Consider the following 17149-nt stretch of genomic DNA (forward strand, 5'->3'; position numbering starts at 1 on the left):
CTGAAATCAGTTGTGATTTGGGAATCCCATGCACTTTGTGTTATTTATGTAACACTTGGAATTACAGCCTATGAAGAGTTTCCCGAATCACTCACTTATTCCTATGTATGTCGTAGCCTCGCTAGGTTTTGGCACAGAGCGTGGGCTTTTATAGCTTTAATTAACCACAGTTAACCGTATTAGAAAAGCCGGAACGCACTGTGGCCTAATACACCCAAAGCTCATTTCTGGGTTCTACTGTAATGTCTTCATGACTGCCACACTAATTAATATTTTGATAATCCTGTTTAATTTTAGTCCATTACACTGCTGTGCCAACACCAGAGATCCATCTCATCAAAATTTTGCACCGTGAGGATAAAATAAACCCCCAACATGAGAGACCTGAGTAATGAATTTCAGAATCTCATCTAGCTCTTGCTGAACTACCAAGATAAATCCTCATTTGCAGGTGAAATGTGTTCAATAGATAGAGACAACGGTCCCTATAGGAGCTGACAGCGGGCACCGTCTCATCCAAAAGACTCCTTCAACAACATCACTCGTCGTCCCCCGGTGGGAGATCATTTGTTTAGCTGGCAATTATACCGTGGCCTCACAAAGCGAGGTTAGGACCTGCGCCGGGTATTTTTAGAACATGTCTTAACGGATGCATCTGTCAGGATTCCTAACATATACGAGCACTGACAGTGTGTTGGCGAGCTTGTGGAGTAAAGCACGTGGGATTTTTCTACTTTCACGTTGAGAAGTGCTGCATCTATCATGAGCGGCCCATTATAAACTCATTAGCAGATCCTGTTCACAGCAAATCACGTCTTTGAGTTATAGCTGGACATGCCGATACGATGGATGCTCAATTAAACTGATTGTTAATCAAGTTTGACCTCATTTTAAATTTCACCGTTTAACTATACGAGTAAAGTTTGAAGCCTTGTCTGAAAGTTTAAAACAACTATTAAAACCATGAGTATGAGATTTCACACAGAGAAGTCAATAAAATGCACAATGCTAGCATGTTTTAACATGTTGATAGCATGATTTAGCATGTTCCTATCATGATTTAACAGACTGCTACCATGCTTTTAACATGTATTAACATTATGTAGCACATTGCTAGCATGCTCCTAAAATCATCTGTATGTTTATAGTATGTTTTAATGTTTCTAACATTTTTTTAAATCATGATTTAGCACAATGTTAACATATTTCTAACATGTAGCCTATATGTTGCTAACATGTTTTAGCACATTACTAGCATTCTTTAGCATGATGCTAGCATATGTTTTAACACATCTTGCTAACATGTTATGTCAAGTCAACATAATTATCCATCAAACACACATGACGGTATGCGTAATGGTAAAAATGTGAGTCAGTGTGTATGACTATATGCTCATGCATGTTGTGTTGATAAGTACAAATGTCAAATATAAAATAAAAGCCTATCAAATATAATAAGGGCTTGTGCAAGCTGTGGTCGTCGCCAGTGGGTTTTGCAGAGACCCAAAGTTTTTCATCTGAGTGCTGTGACTGAGATGCATCCTAAAACCACCTGCCATCAGCCTGACCCACTCATTCCCTAAGTAGTGCACAAACACACCGCAGTCTGACCGCTGACTAGCAGACCATATCTATCTGGCAGACCACAGAGGCATCAGTTCACCATAAAGCATCCTCAATGGCACAGTCATGTCTCATTTGTGTAATGTTATTCACTAATAATACATTAGATTAATCAAAAGTGACAGTAAAGACAAAGATGTGACAGTATTTTTTAAAGTCTTACCAACACCAAACTTGAACGGTACTGTATGTATGTTTATGTATTTGGTCTGAAATATTTTAAATTGATTTTTATTTATTTTTTACAATCAGAGAAACCATAATTCCAACCAAACATTCATTCAAGTTCAATTAGATTCAGATTATTTAATGTAAAAAATAAAATAGAGTTTGTAAGTTTGTGTGAATCAGTTCAAACTTTTCTGTTTTAACAGACTATTGATCGAAAATTGGATTCCAATGATTAATTTGCAAATTAAAAATGTTTACAGAAATATTGTAGGATTAAAATATTTCAGGAAAGGGGATGATTATGAATGTATTGTTATATACTTGTGCAATTAAATATATATATATTTTTATTGCATTTAGTGAAAAATAGTGTGGAAAACATGCCTTTAATCATTTTACCCTTCATTAAATATTTTGAGTCTACTACACTCACTGTTTGGTTGTGAAAAATTAGACATTTGGATTCCTGTGAAAAAAAGAAATCACACTTTTCAGACATTTCAGAGAACAGATACATAAATATGAAGATTTTTTTTTAGCTATATCACCCATCCCTAGTTGTGACCAGAGATAGATGTGAGAGCGCCTCCAGTGAAAACGAGCGCAGATGCTGAGAGCGTGAGCTTTGTTAATTGGGTGATCTTCAATGCTGTTGGATGGCTGGAGCTCGATGGCCCTTTTCAGAACAACTGTGCGAATATGAGACCTCTGGGGAAATATGATCTGAACGAAAGCAATATACTTAGCAAGACCAAGCATCAAAACCCCTCTATCGTCTAAAAATATACAGCATGCCATCAAATAATGACATTTCCAGTAGGTCTTAATCTATAATTCCATTCTTTAATATTTTAAAAGCCACTGTGTTTGTTTCTGGTGTCCTTAGGCTGTATATGGCTCTGACAGAGTTGCTGTCACTGGAACAGACCACAAACCGAGGAAACCATATGCTGGGATGTGCCAAGAGCTCATGATAGGCCATTGACGGATGTGCCTACATAAACACGCGAGGAAACAAGCCAACCGGCGTGCCAATGATTCAGCCTGTAAGCTGTTCAAACATCAGTTTTCTCTTTCCTCTCTCTCTCTCACCATAATCATTGACTCCAGTTTGGTAAGCCACTAATCCAAATAAATGGATTCAGAAATGAAGGCCATTCAAAAAAAGGGGTGGAAAACAACACTGTAATCCCTGATTCACTGAAATATTTGTATTGTATTTGTAAGAAGAATCAGCAGCCCACCAGTGCTAAAAGCTTTCTGACCTCTGCAAAACGCTAGATCTGATCGGATCTACATAATGGACGCAGTACAAACAATGAATTAAATAAATAAAAGGGTAAACAAATAGTTTAGGTCTTAAACTATTGGCATGCGTGCCCTGTTTTTCCCTAAAAGTTTTTTTTTTTAACTTGATTTGAATGTTTTTCTGTTGTTCTCTTAAAGCACACAGCCTATTTCCAAATGTTTCTGTAGCTCAACTGATATGGTGATTGTGATGCCAAGTTCATGGGTTTGATTTCTGGTGTACATGCATGATATGATAAAATCCCAGATATATTAAATGCTTTGTCATTTGCTTTGGATAAACGCATCTGCCAAATGCATACGCCATCGTTCAAGAGTTTGGGGTCTGCAAGATATTTTTTTTGTGAAATAAATTAATACTTTTATTCAGGAAGGATGCATTATGTTGATCAAAAAGGACAGTCAAGACATTTATGATGTTACAAAAGAATTCTATTTCAAATAAATGCTGTTCTTTTGAACTTTCTATTTATCAAAGAATTTATCAGGGTTTTCAACTGTTTTCAAAATGTTTGAAAATTCAGCTTTGCGTCAAAGGAATAGAAAAGTCATTTTAAATTGTATTAAAATTTCACAATATTACTTTTTTTTCTGTATTTTTGATCAAACAAATGCAGCCTTGGTGAGACTTCTTTCAAAAACATTACTAAAGCTTTCCGACCCCAAACATTTGAAGTGTTGTATTAATTAAAAAACTTGCCTCATAATTGCACGAATGTAAATATATAATAGTAGCCTAGTTGACAACAAAAACAGGCTTGTATGCTCACATCCATTGCAAAATTTGTCTGCATGTGTGTGTGTTAAGTGTATAACTGTGCCAATGAGAAGGAGAACACCACCTGCCAATTGATAATTTGAGTTTAAGATCCCTAGTTTACACCGGCAGCCAAATGCAGATGGAAGCTGATTAAGTTCTGGTGTCACTTACATCTTCTGATCCTGATCCAAATATGAGCAGGTCGAAGGGAATGGCCGCCACCATGTCTATAAGGAACCAGCCTTTGAAGTAATGGATGGCGATCTTGCCCGGATCGCTCACCACCTCCTCGTTCAAGTTCACGTACGTGGTGCGAAAGTTTATGAGGATGTCGATGATGAACATGATGTCCACCATTAAGTCCACCATGTTAAGAGGGCTGCAGGAATAGCCACATTTCCGTCTTTTTTGTTCCTCGATGTCGTTGAGCAGGAAGGCAGCAGAATAAGGGGTTAAAATGGCTGTATAAATAACCAGCAGCAGGATGAGCCAATCCCACATTGCTTTGAATGGGCTGTAGTGCAGGATGGTGAACTTATCCATGCGTGGCGTCTGGAGCTTGTATTCCGGCAGCACATCTGCGCCCAGCGACAAGACCTGGAACAGGAGAGGCAGGCAAAAACGTGAGTATTGCATGGTACATAATCTCAGGTCTGTCCTGATAGAGAAACATGCTAAACCAGTGGAGAATCTCTTGTGCAAAAAGGTTAGCATCTAATGCAAATGGAATGGAGTTTATTTAGAAGAAGAATAATAACTACAAAGGTCTGTCATGAAACTCTAGATGGCGCAGACTTATAGGTCCTTAATTCAGTCTGCTTGCAATCACATCATTCTCTATAGGACACAGCTGATTGTTTCCTGCTGTATCAGTAGTAGGGCTGGGCGATATATATCGCATGACATTGTTAGGCGCATCTCGTCAGTAAAGCTGCTGACAAGCTGAGCCATATCGCATTAATTATCTTTATCGCCTGCGATAATTAATGCGATATGGCTCAGCTTGTCAGTTAACTACAGCTCTGTGTAGTAAATGCCGCTCCATCTGAAAGCAGGTGATGGCGATTTACTACTAAACAAGGAACTTGCTTTACTGACGAGATGCGCCTAACAATGTCATGCGATATATCGCCCAGCCCTAATCGGTAGCCAATGAGCTCACTCCTCAACCTTCAAATACTTGGTCAGCATTTGTTGTAGCAGTTTGCAGCGCACTTTCAGAAACGCTCCACCTTCCTCAGCTCCACCTGTATAGATCTGCTACGGGTAATTCATGTATGCTATATTGTACAGCAGCAGCATGTATTACTTGCTCACAGCAGCGTGTTGTGTATGCATTGGCAGTAGCAAGTCCTGTACTTGCTCTGCAGCAGCAATAACAGCAACAGCAGCAGCAATAACCAACTGCAGCAGCAGCAATAATCAACAGCAGCAGCAGCAATAATCAACAGCAGCAACAGCAGTAACAGCAATAACAGCAGCAGCAATAACTAACAGCAGCAACAGCAATAACAGCAGCAGCAATAACCAACAGCAGTAACAGCAATAGCAGCAGCAGCAATAACAGCAGCATCAGCAGTAATAACAGCAGCAACAATAACCAACAGCAGTAACAGCAATAGCAGCAGCAGCAATAACCAACTGCAGCGACAGCAATAACCAACAGCAGCAGCAGCAATAATCAACAGCAGTAACAGCAATAACAGCAGCAGCAATAACTAACAGCAGCAACAGCAATAACAGCAGCAGCAGCAGCAATAATCAACAGCAGCAACAGCAATAGCAGCAGCAGCAATAACAGCAGCATCAGCAGTAATAACAGCAGCAGCAATAACCAACAGCAGTAACAGCAATAGCAGCAGCAGCAATAACAGCAGCATCAGCAGTAATAACAGCAGCAGCAATAACCAACAGCAGTAACAGCAATAGCAGCAGCAGCAGCAGTAATAACCAGCAGCAGCAGCAACAACAACAACAGCAGCAGCAGCAATAATCATCAGCAGCAGCAGCAATATCAGCAGCAATATCAGCAGTAGCAGCAATATCAGCAGCAGCAATATCAGCAGCAGCAGCAGCAATATCAGCAGCAATATCAGCAGTAGCAGCAATATCAGCAGCAGCAATATCAGCAGCAGCAATAACAGCAGCAGCAATAACAGCAGAAACAATAACAGCAGCAGCAATAACAGCAGCAACAATAACAGCAGCAGCAGCAATATCAGCAGCAGCAATAACAGCAGAAACAATAACAACAGCAACAATAACAGCAGCAGCAGCAATATCAGCAGTAGCAGTAATAACAGCAGCAGCAGCAGCAATATCAACAGCAGCAGCAATAACAGCAGCAGCAATATCAGCAGTAGCAGCAATATCAGCAGCAGCAATAACAGCATCAGCAGCAATATCAGCAGTAGCAGTAATAGCAGCAGTAGCAATAACAGCAGCAGCAGCAATATCAGCAGTAGCAGTAATAGCAGCAGCAATATCATCATCAGCAGCAATAACAGCAGCAGCAATAACAGCAGCAGCAGCAATATCAGCAGTAGCAGCAATAACAGCAGCAGCAGCAATAACAGCAGCAGCAGCAATATCAGCAGTAGCAGTAATAGCAGCAGCAGCAGCAATATCATCATCAGCAGCAATAACAGCAGCAGCGGCAATAACCAACAACAGCAGCAGCAATAACCAACAACAGCAGCAGCAATAATCAACAGCAGCAGTAATAATCAACAGCAGCAGCAATAACAGCAGCAGCAATAACAGCAGCAGCAGCAATATCAGCAGTAGCAGCAATAACCAACTATTTATCTATTATCTATTTATCTATTAACCATCTATTCCACCAAGACCAAACATTGTCTCGCCCTTTTCAATGCCAAACACTGCGAGAGTTGTCATGACAGAACTAATTATCATTATTACTATTATAAACTTCATTCTGCATTAGATGTTAAACTATTTGCACATATGCACAATTATTTTTATCATTTGCATAATAATAATAACAGAAAGAAGTTAATTACATTCAAAGGTAATATGTAATTGTCAAATTACAAGTGATTGTATTTATGTATTTATTTGTCTGATGCTCGCTGCCTTGATTTTTAGCTCCTTATTCTGCTTCTGTGGCACTTGACCCTGATAATTGCTGCTAGCAGCTATATTTTATTATTTTTATAGTTTAACAAAAACGAAGTTGAGTTATGTATAATTTTTCACTCTTTATTATTTATTTATTTTTACAGTAAATAAGTTGAGTATAACTTTTCAAACTTTTCCAATTTAAAAGTAAATACTACCATTTAAATATACTGTATAGCTCTATGTAAACGTTTCAGTTTTAGTTCAAATCTTTCAGTTTTTCAGTAACCAGTGCACTGTTGATGGGGAAAGTGCGGTAAACAATTCGCCGATTTGTGCATTTCCCAAAAAATGCTGATTTGTGCATTTCAAAATTGAGATCCAAACATTTCTGGATTATTAAAAATCTCACACATTAACTGTTTATATTGCATTGCTTGACAGCTGTCACTTACATGTGCACAGGCCCATCATCATAATGCAGTATGTGACAGTTTCACCGTGCAGTTTCACATATATTTCGCTGTAGTTGTCATCTGTTTCTTTCCAGCTGATGCAATATTTCATGAAAAGCGCCAGCACAACCGAGTTCCTTCACATTTCATAAGTGTACTGTGTCAGGGAGCCTCAGAGCATGACATAAATATTCATTTATTTCTCTATAGTTGCACAGTACAGACCGTCTCTGCTGTCAGAAATGCTCACATTACATATACTGTAGCTTTTTGGATTATAAAGTCTAGTTGTCATGCATCTCAGGTTGATTCTGAAGTTATCTGAGCACTCTGCTCAAGGACATAATGGTGCACAAGACTTCATAAAACCTTGTTTTCCACATACTGGAATATGATTTACGCTATTCAAGAAATTGGATGTCCTTTGCCTTAATGCAATTCATGAAACGGGTGGTAAATTCTGATTCTCACAGCAGTGGAATTTACTTTTGATTACTATTTTAACAACAATGAAAGCTAAAATAATAATGTAAAAAACACCTAAAGAATAAATAGACACTAATTATCAAATTAAAATCTCTACTGTTATTTTATAGTGTCTTACATCTCTGTGTAGCTGTTTAGCATTTTCAAAGCAGTTCTGGAACTTTGTATGTATTGTGACACTTGTGTGCCTAGAATCTTATTCTTGGACACAAACATAAATTTTACATAAATTTTATTATTAAATTAAACTGAAAAGAGAAAATATATAAATAAAAATGAATTCAAACTATTAATAAAAAATAACACTTAGTAGAAATTAATTAATTGCATTAAGCATTGTTTTTCTCTGCTATCTGTGACCCTTAGAACAGAACCTCAGTTTTGTCGAAGCTTGAATAGAAAGATCAAGACACTACTGGGGTTTCATTTCACTATTTTGCAAAGCTTTTGAACAGCAGAAGTCCCCTGGTAAAAACATTAGGATGATAATAGTCTGTAATCCTGCATTGTGTCTCTGTAATTGAACTCTAAATGAACTCACACACACACACACACACACACACACGCACGCACGCACGCACGCACGCACGCACGCACACACCTTACTGCAGGGTTTAACCAGCTTTGACAGTCAGCAAATGAGGTGTCTTTTCCTGATAAATACTTTATTAGAAATTATGACGGCAGCAGCAGTGATCAGTTGCCGTAGTCGATTTCTCTCTCTCTTTCTCTTCTAAGAAAGTAATGAATTATGTATCTTTTTCTCTTGCAGGCTCTCACACGTCCAGGCAGGTCGGGGACGGCAATGTGAGAATCACTCAGACGTGACAAGTTAAATGACCGCAGTGAACGAGTGAACTTCTGAAGTGAGGACTTCTGATGGGCTGTCACTGACTTCCTTCCCGGCTGGCCGAGAGGCGGACACATTTACAGCGAGCTTTGACCCAGTACTCTGTGTTACAGCCTTACTTTGACTTTCCTTGAAGGATATTTCCAAAAGTCACTAACCTTGATTTTTCCACAAGAACGGTGGTATACTTTGAATTAACGTTTCTACGTGCAATACCTTTTTGGAATTTATCAATGAACACATGCAGTGTTGCCTTAGACTTTGCCAAAAATTCTCTTCTCATTTAAAACATGATTTGCATCGAAAGCGTGCCTATGATGCCTTAAAGGGGTCATGAATTGAAAAAATCTAATTTTCCTTGATGTTTTGACTTCACTGTACTATAAAAACATCCTGTAAGTTTCAGAACTCAAAATTTCCTTTCTAGTCCAAAAACAGCTTTTATTGAAACCAAACTCCAAAAATGACTCAGATTTTGTCACATTATGACGTAATAGTGCGAGGAAAGACCATCTCTGCAGAACCAGATCAACGCCTACTTCTACATCATGTCTTTAGCCCCGCCCACTGGAGCGTCAGTGAGATGAGAAGAGAGATACAGGATCACTGGACTAACAATAACATTACCTTCCAAAGGATCCGAATGCTAGGAAAGTGTTTCTTTATTTTCAACTATGTGAATAAGTAGAGCATTATTTGTTTGTTCGGTGCATTTCACTGGATTATTTGGTAAATCAGTCGTAATTTCGGCGCAGGCTTTGCAAACAGAGATTTTTACTGTAAGATATGGACAGACAGTAAGTAACCGTGTTAATTCTAACGCCTAATCTGTGATTTCATATATATATATACAGTAGTGATTCATGTACAGTCAGATGATCTTTGTCTCAAAACCATTTATTGCTGTTTATGTATCAGTACATCAAGCCAGTAACTAAACAGTCAACTTCACATTGTTTCTCTTAGGCCTTGTTCACACTAATACGTTTTCATTTTAAAACGTATCTTTTTCTCTCCGTTTTGGCCTTCCGTCCACACTGAGACGGAGTTTTAATTAATGAAAATAAAGCTTTTTGAAAACGCTCTCCAAAGTGGATACATTTGAAAATGCCGTTTTCGCGCTGTAGTGTGGACTGTCAAAACGGAGGTATTTAAAAAACAATGACGTAAGTTTAGTCATGTGACGCATATTGTACCAATAGATATTCATGTTTATACCGGTATTGTGCCTGTTATGTGCTATTCACTTTCACACTGTTGCTAAAATATTTTACTTTGCACACTACTTATTTTACTTTCATATCACAGTCCTGCAAAGATGACAGAAAATGTGCTTACACTTGCTGTCCTGCGGCAAAAGATGAGAGCAGTCGCGTTTTAGACCAAACATATAATGGTGAGAGAGAGCGGCCTGGACCTAAGGCCTAAATATAATTATCCTGTCAGAAGAACTGTGCGATAACTTTATTTATTTTTCCGTCTGTATCATCTCAGTGAGCTTTTGTGAGGTTTTACGCATGCGCAGTACGGTGAATATAGCGTTATCAGGAGTTTTCCAAAAGTTTCTCATCCAAACCGAAATGTCGGAAAACGCCTAAAAAAACGCTAGTATGGACGGAGAGCGTTTTAAAAACTAAAACCGCGTTTTCAAATGTATCCGGATTAATGTAGATGTAGCCTTAGTAGCATGAAACTAATCTGTTATTTAAATTGTGAATGTGATTAATTAAACTATATACAGAAAGCGATCAAAGAATGCTCCCTTTATATTTGCTGGAGCTGTCAATAATCACACAGCGCTAGTTTACCAGTGACTGAGTTCTGGACTCTCGCCATTATAATCAATGATGCTGTCTACACTACACAATCCGTCTCTTATTTACATCGTGTTTGTACTGTTAGTTATGATGAAAGCATTCGTGAGAGTGCAGAAATCGAGTTGAAATGACGAGATCCCTGCATTCAAGAGCCTTTAAACCTTTCATGCGACGGGAGCAGAACTAAATAGCTCCACATGTAACACTTATTGCATATGCAAAGATGTCAGCCAATCACAGCAGTGGGCGTTTCTCACAGCAGACACGCCCCTTCAAACAGCGCGTTCAAATCAGAGGGGTAAAATCAGGGTTGAAAATGGCCTTTTATTTCTAAAATATGTTTTTTTTTATGTACAAAATCATACTAACATTAAAAGTGCACCTCAGGAAACATAATTAATAATAATAATAAAAAATGCAGTTCATGACACCTTTAAAATGCTGTCTCGCTATGCAGCTCAATCTGTCTTCTATGGATTAAAAGGGGAAGTTCAATTTACACTTGGTCTCTCACACAGAAACTGTCGCAGTGTTACTGAATCGTGTTTTGACAATATTTGGATATAAATATATATAATACATTTCCCAGAGGTAGAAAATCCATCTTCATGCTCGCATGCTCTTCTGATGCATTTCGGTGCCAGAAAAAGATGCTAAATATGGCTGGGACACAGAAGATTCAAACAATAATTACGGGTTATTGCCCTGTATTCTTGCTCTCATATTAATACCCCCTAAGTTAAGTAGTATCCTCATTAGCATTTATTTGCATACTTATGTCTGTTAGCATCATTTAATGTATAAACGACGTGTATTAGTGAAATTATGCAGGAGGATTTGTTACAGTTTGTTTGTGCTCGTTCACAAGACTATTGGATTTCCAATCGAATCAGGAAGCATTTGACGCATGCAATATTTCAAATAAATGATGCTCGTGACACAATGATTAACTCAAACTCCATGGAGGAGAAATAAAGCAAAAGCACATCCTCACCTGAGGGCCTTATTGAAAAACATGAAGGGAAAACAACTGATTTTACTCTGTTAAAGTCAATGTGAAACGTTCGTAACTAAGTGGGTCTATAATATCTATCTGTCAGCATTCACATTCATTTCACGCTTTTAAAAGCCCTATATCGGGTCCTGTATTATATTATATTATATTATATTATATTATATTATATTATATTATATTATATTATATTATATTATATTATATTATATTATATTATATTATATTATATTATTGAATTATTTGTGATTTAGAGTCCAAAAGTAAGTTTTATTTTCTATTTTTAAAGAAATTAATACTTTTATTCAGTAAGGACACATTAAATTGTTCAAACGTGTCAGTAAAGACACTTATAATAGATTACAAAAGATTTCTATTTCAAAATAATTGCTGTTTTTTTTTTACTTCCAAAGAATCCTGAAAACATGTATCACGATTTCCACAAAAATATGAAGCAGAACAATTTTTTTTCAATATTGATAATAAGAAATATTTGTCGTCCTAATATCTTATAGAGTGATTTCTGAAAGATCATGTGACACTGAAGACTGGAGTAATGATGCTGATAATTCAGCTTTGCATCACAGGAATAAATTACAGTTTAAAATATATTCACATAGAAAACGGGTATTTTAAATTGTAATAATATTTCACAATATTACTGTTTTTACTGTGTTTTTGATCATATAAATGCAGGTTTGCTGAGCAATTTTCAAAGGAATCGTTCACAATGAGATAAGAAACATGTATAAAGAAAGTAAATTAAATAAGTTTGTATTAAATTCATGTTCAACGTTACAGTCTTACCTGCGTGACCTTCTCTGTGACGTTGTGTGTTCGGTCTTTGACCTTTGGTGCGATGATGGTTTTCTCTGAGGACGGAGGGGAAGGCGCTTTCTTATCGTTGGCCTCAGAGAAGTTGAGAGCGATGAGTGGGATCTTGTTGATGGTGCTGTATTTGTTCAGGTTGGAGTCTGAGGTCGACCCCAGCAGACTGGACTTCAGATGGTTGAACGGGCCTGAAGAGAAAGAGTAAAGGAGGAGAGCCTGAGAATATCTGGCACAACTCTCGCAGAGGGCTGGGTGATTCATCTAAAATTCCTAATATATCATTCACAATGATTTTTGTTTATTATGAATATTGTTGATTTTCAGTTGGCCATTAAACTCCTAGTTCACCCAAAAGTGAAAATTATACCACCATTTACAGTATGAACATTGAACCTGTATGAACTGGATGCATAAACAAAGACATTTTCACTTTTAGAAGAACTATTCCTTTAAGTTTCCTAAAAAAAAGTAATTACACTAGTTTCACAATCTTTCATTGTCTTGTGATTCTGTGTATTTATTTAATAGTTTTTGTATTTTTATAAAAAAAATTAGCGGTGATAAGTTTGATTCATTTCTGTGCATTGGTTCAAGCTGTCAATTTCAATGAATTGATTCAGTGATAAATTTGTGCCATAAAGTTCACAGAGTTCTCAGCACAACATTATATATTTTCATATGTTTTAATACAAATTATATGGAGGTAAACATTGCTTTTTATTTCAGTATTTAAAATATCGAAATGAGATGACATTAATAATTTTATATATATATATATATATATATATATATATATATATATATATATATATATGAAGAGTTCAGATGCAAAAGCCTCTAAGTGCCATCTGAAATTTTCTTCTAGAATGATCATTTTTATCAAGCTTGTATATTTAAGTTCAGTAATTTCAATTAAATGACAATTAATAGCTAATTTGCATTGCCATTTAAGTGAAATTATTGAACATAAATATACGAGCTTGATAAAAACGATCATTCTAGAAGAAAATTTCAGATGGCACTTAGAGGCTTTTGCATCTGAACTCTTCATATATATATATATATATATATCATCAAAAACGTAGATGTGATTGTACTGTTAGGAACAGGATTTTTTTCATGCTTTTCATAAAAATCATCATCCAAGCGAACATATGCAGCATCCATTAACAATCCATTAAAATCATGTACAATATAATAGACAAATGAAAAATAACAGTAACGCACAACCTCTCTTTGAATAATTCAAACTTTGATTAAAGAAACGTCCTCTGAAACTGAAAGTGGCAGTGCTGGTTAACCGCTGATGGAAGTCATTCGGCATGTAGCATTGATTTTCTGTCCTGACTCTGAGCCGGCGCATCAGTCTCGTTCAATGGGACGTGAAGAGGAACTGCCTGTACAAGTCTGAGCCATTCTAATCCACCTTAATGCAAGAAGGTCCAGACTGGAGCTTTATTGAAAGAGCAGCAAATGTTCTGTATGATCTAATCAAGACATCAATAACAGCTGAGAAGAGAAATCAGGCTGAAAATGGACAATCATGAAACACCATGACGTCCCAGACACTGTGACGGATGCTTCGGATCTGTATTCTGAATGCGCTTTTGAGGAAAGATAACAGGTTTTATCTAGATTTTGTAGGTGTGTTGTTTTAACTGGTCTAAGTTATGGGGTGTCAGTCTCATTTTAGGTTGAAAACTGGACTAAAAGTCGCCATATGCTGACTGAATTTGAGGTATTCATGCAAAGTGCACACAGAAAACACAATCTTCTGAAGCTTAAACAGAGGCTGCTCCCATATTAACATAAGCTGGCCATAAAAAAGTGTTTTCTTTTACAGACTGGCTTCTCTGTCAAATTCAGAAAGCAAAGATTAACGGATTATATCTAATAAACATTAAGTGGTGAGATTCAGGAATACAATTTTTGTACCTGTACATGTAATTATTGCTTTGAAAAAGGCATGAAAACATAAAATATCAATATATCACCCAGTGAAAATATATGCAAAAATACAATTTTCACAAAATCATTTCACATTTAATAAAAAAAATGGCAAGTAACACTAAATTAAAGGTTCAATTATGTGTAGAAAGACTGAAATGGTATTTTCTTGTGAAAAGTACTTTGAAAAAGTAGGGTTTTTTGTTGTTGTTGCAGTGTACTGATCTAATAAATAGCGAATGTTTTTTTTTTAAAACTGTAATTTAATCATTCTTTTTCTTAAATCATCCCACAGGTCGGATTGGACTCGTCTGTGGACCGAACTTTGTCTTTGACACCCCTGTTCTGCGAGAGGCAGGATTGGACCCATATTAAAGATGCTTTAAAGACGCGCTACTATGCTTTTATCCCCCATGTTCATCTTTCTTTAATGTTGCAGTTTGAGCATGAAAAGCTCTGAAAGTCCCTCCAGCGGGAGTTATTCTCTATATCAGTGTCAGTGTTTCTGAACTCCCTGAAACGCCTCCATTGTAGTCTTGAGTTTTCTTCCGGGAACGAACACGTCACAATATTCCTCATTTAAATAATTCATATGCAGAATAAAGGGGCGGGGCCTGATTGAGTTAGTTAGTAGTGTGTTAAAATGGCGGTTATGGTAAGGGGCGGGACATTTCCCAAACACACTCCAAGCGCTTGACCAATCACAACACACTGATCCAGCCGACCAATCAGAGCACAGTGTGCTTTTCAGAAGGAGGGGCTTCATAGAGACAGGAACTAAACAGAGCGTTACTGACAGACTGGGAAGAGACGAGCTGCAATAATGTCAGATATGGGGAAAATAATGTGTTTTTTGAACATTCAAGCATGAAAACCTATTTTAGTAGAGCCTAAAAACAAAATCAAGACTTTGAAAAAGGGCATAATATGTCCTCCCAAAGTAGTAATATGAAATGGTGGTGAACCCAACTGCTGCATCTTTAAGCATGCAGCCGGAGACAGTTATGCATTCATACAGAATTCAACGTTACCTTTTAGACCGCGTACATAGTCTGAAATGGAGGAGTATAAAGATTAAAAGAAGAAAATTAGGAAAATGTGTGTTATGACGGTTGAGTTAATTAATTGTACAATTTAATTGACACTATAATTCAAACAGTTTTTTGTGTGTGTGTAAGGCTAGGTTTATAATACGGGTAAAGAAAACTTTAGACCAGAGATCCTCAAATTAAATAGCTATTTCATATTCATTTGGTTTAAAATGTACATAACAACCAGATATAACTTCATATTTTACCTCATATTTTATCCCATCTTTTACCAAAACAGTCTAAAGTGCTGGTCTTTCTTTAAAAGAACAAAATCATACATTATTCTGTTCATACATTAATATAATATATCATATTATTCAGTTACACTTTATTTTAAGGTGTCATTGTTACAGTGTAATTATATATTTAAGTACTGAGTAATAATAATTAACAACATATACACATATATATATATACTAAAACGCTAGGGTTAGGAATAGGATTAGGTTGAGGGTTAGTTGCATGTAATTATGCCTAATTTACTGTTATTACTATGGTAAGTACGTGTAACATATGTAACAAGGACACTGTAAAATAAAGTGTTACCTATTATTCTTTTAAAGATAAATTAGAAATTGATTTAGTTTTTATCTTATCAGTCAATGTGCTTCTTGTAATCAACAATGAATCTCAATACAAGTCTGAGTGCTCACCTTCACTTGTGTGTGTGTCCACAAACAGACGTTTGGAGTTGGTGCTCAGGCCTTCGATGTCGTGAACGGAGGAGGCCCGTCTCCTGCTGAACATGCTGTCTCTGGAGAGGGACTGGGCCAAGCAGGTCAGAGAGGGACTGGGCTGATCCCAGGGCAGACTGGGAGAGGACTGGTCCAGGGGAAGGGGGGAGGAGTGAGGGCTGGAGCTGATGAGTGCCCGCGTGTCATTGACGTCCGCTGGACTGGAACCGTCCTTCGTGTGCGATCGGACGTCCATCACGGCCTCAGAGTCATCGCTGGCCCTGGGCGAGTCCACCATGATGGAGTCTGGGTCGTCCTGCGGGAGAGACTGCTTACTGGTTCCCAACAGCTTCAAAGCTGGCAGACGGAAGCCGAAGAATCGTCCTTTTCCTGCAGGTATTCGGGAAAAAAAAAATACAGTTTCATGCAAGGCTATTATTTATATTATTTATTAAATAGGATTCACTGATGAAAGCTTATTGCCGGAACTTTTGAATGATCCAGACGTGCTTTCTTGCATAACACTTTTTTTTTAAATAATTTATAAATGAAGACAAGCGATCTTTTGTTTTTCTATTTGAAATGATCTATCTATCTATCTATCATCCATCCATCCATCCATCCATCCATCCATCCATCCATCCATCCATCTATCTACAGCATCTATCCATCCATCCATCCATCCATCCATCCATCTATCTATCTACAGCATCTATCTATCCATCCATCCATCCATCCACCCATCCATCCATCCATCCATCCATCCATCCATCCATCCATCCATCCATCCACCCACCCATCCACACATCTATCTATCTATCCATCCATCCATCCATCCATCCATCCATCTATCTACAGCATCTATCTACAGCATCTATCTATCTATCCATCCATCCATCCATCCATCCATCCATCCATCCATCTACAGCATCTATCTATCTATCTATCCATCCATCCATCATCCATCTATCCATCCATCCACCCATCTATCCATCCATCCATCCATCCATCCATCCATCCATCCATCCATCCATCCATCCATC

General features: G+C 37.4%; 1 protein-coding gene across 1 annotated transcript in view; it reads right to left on the minus strand.

Moving 5' to 3' along the window:
• Positions 1-17149, minus strand: part of LOC308692077 (potassium voltage-gated channel subfamily H member 7) — a 97428-nt gene that overhangs the window by 24633 nt on the left and 55646 nt on the right. The window contains exons 4-6 of the mRNA XM_081367784.1: positions 16086-16496; positions 12371-12582; positions 4034-4459 (exon numbers count right to left, since the gene is read on the minus strand). Of these exons, the coding sequence (XP_081223910.1) occupies positions 4034-4459; positions 12371-12582; positions 16086-16496 (1049 nt within the window). The remainder of the gene's footprint in view (positions 1-4033; positions 4460-12370; positions 12583-16085; positions 16497-17149) is intronic.

This window comes from Scardinius erythrophthalmus (assembly GCF_964197995.2).
Source record: "Scardinius erythrophthalmus genome assembly, chromosome: 6".
In the NCBI taxonomy this organism is placed as follows: Eukaryota; Metazoa; Chordata; class Actinopteri; order Cypriniformes; family Leuciscidae; genus Scardinius; species Scardinius erythrophthalmus.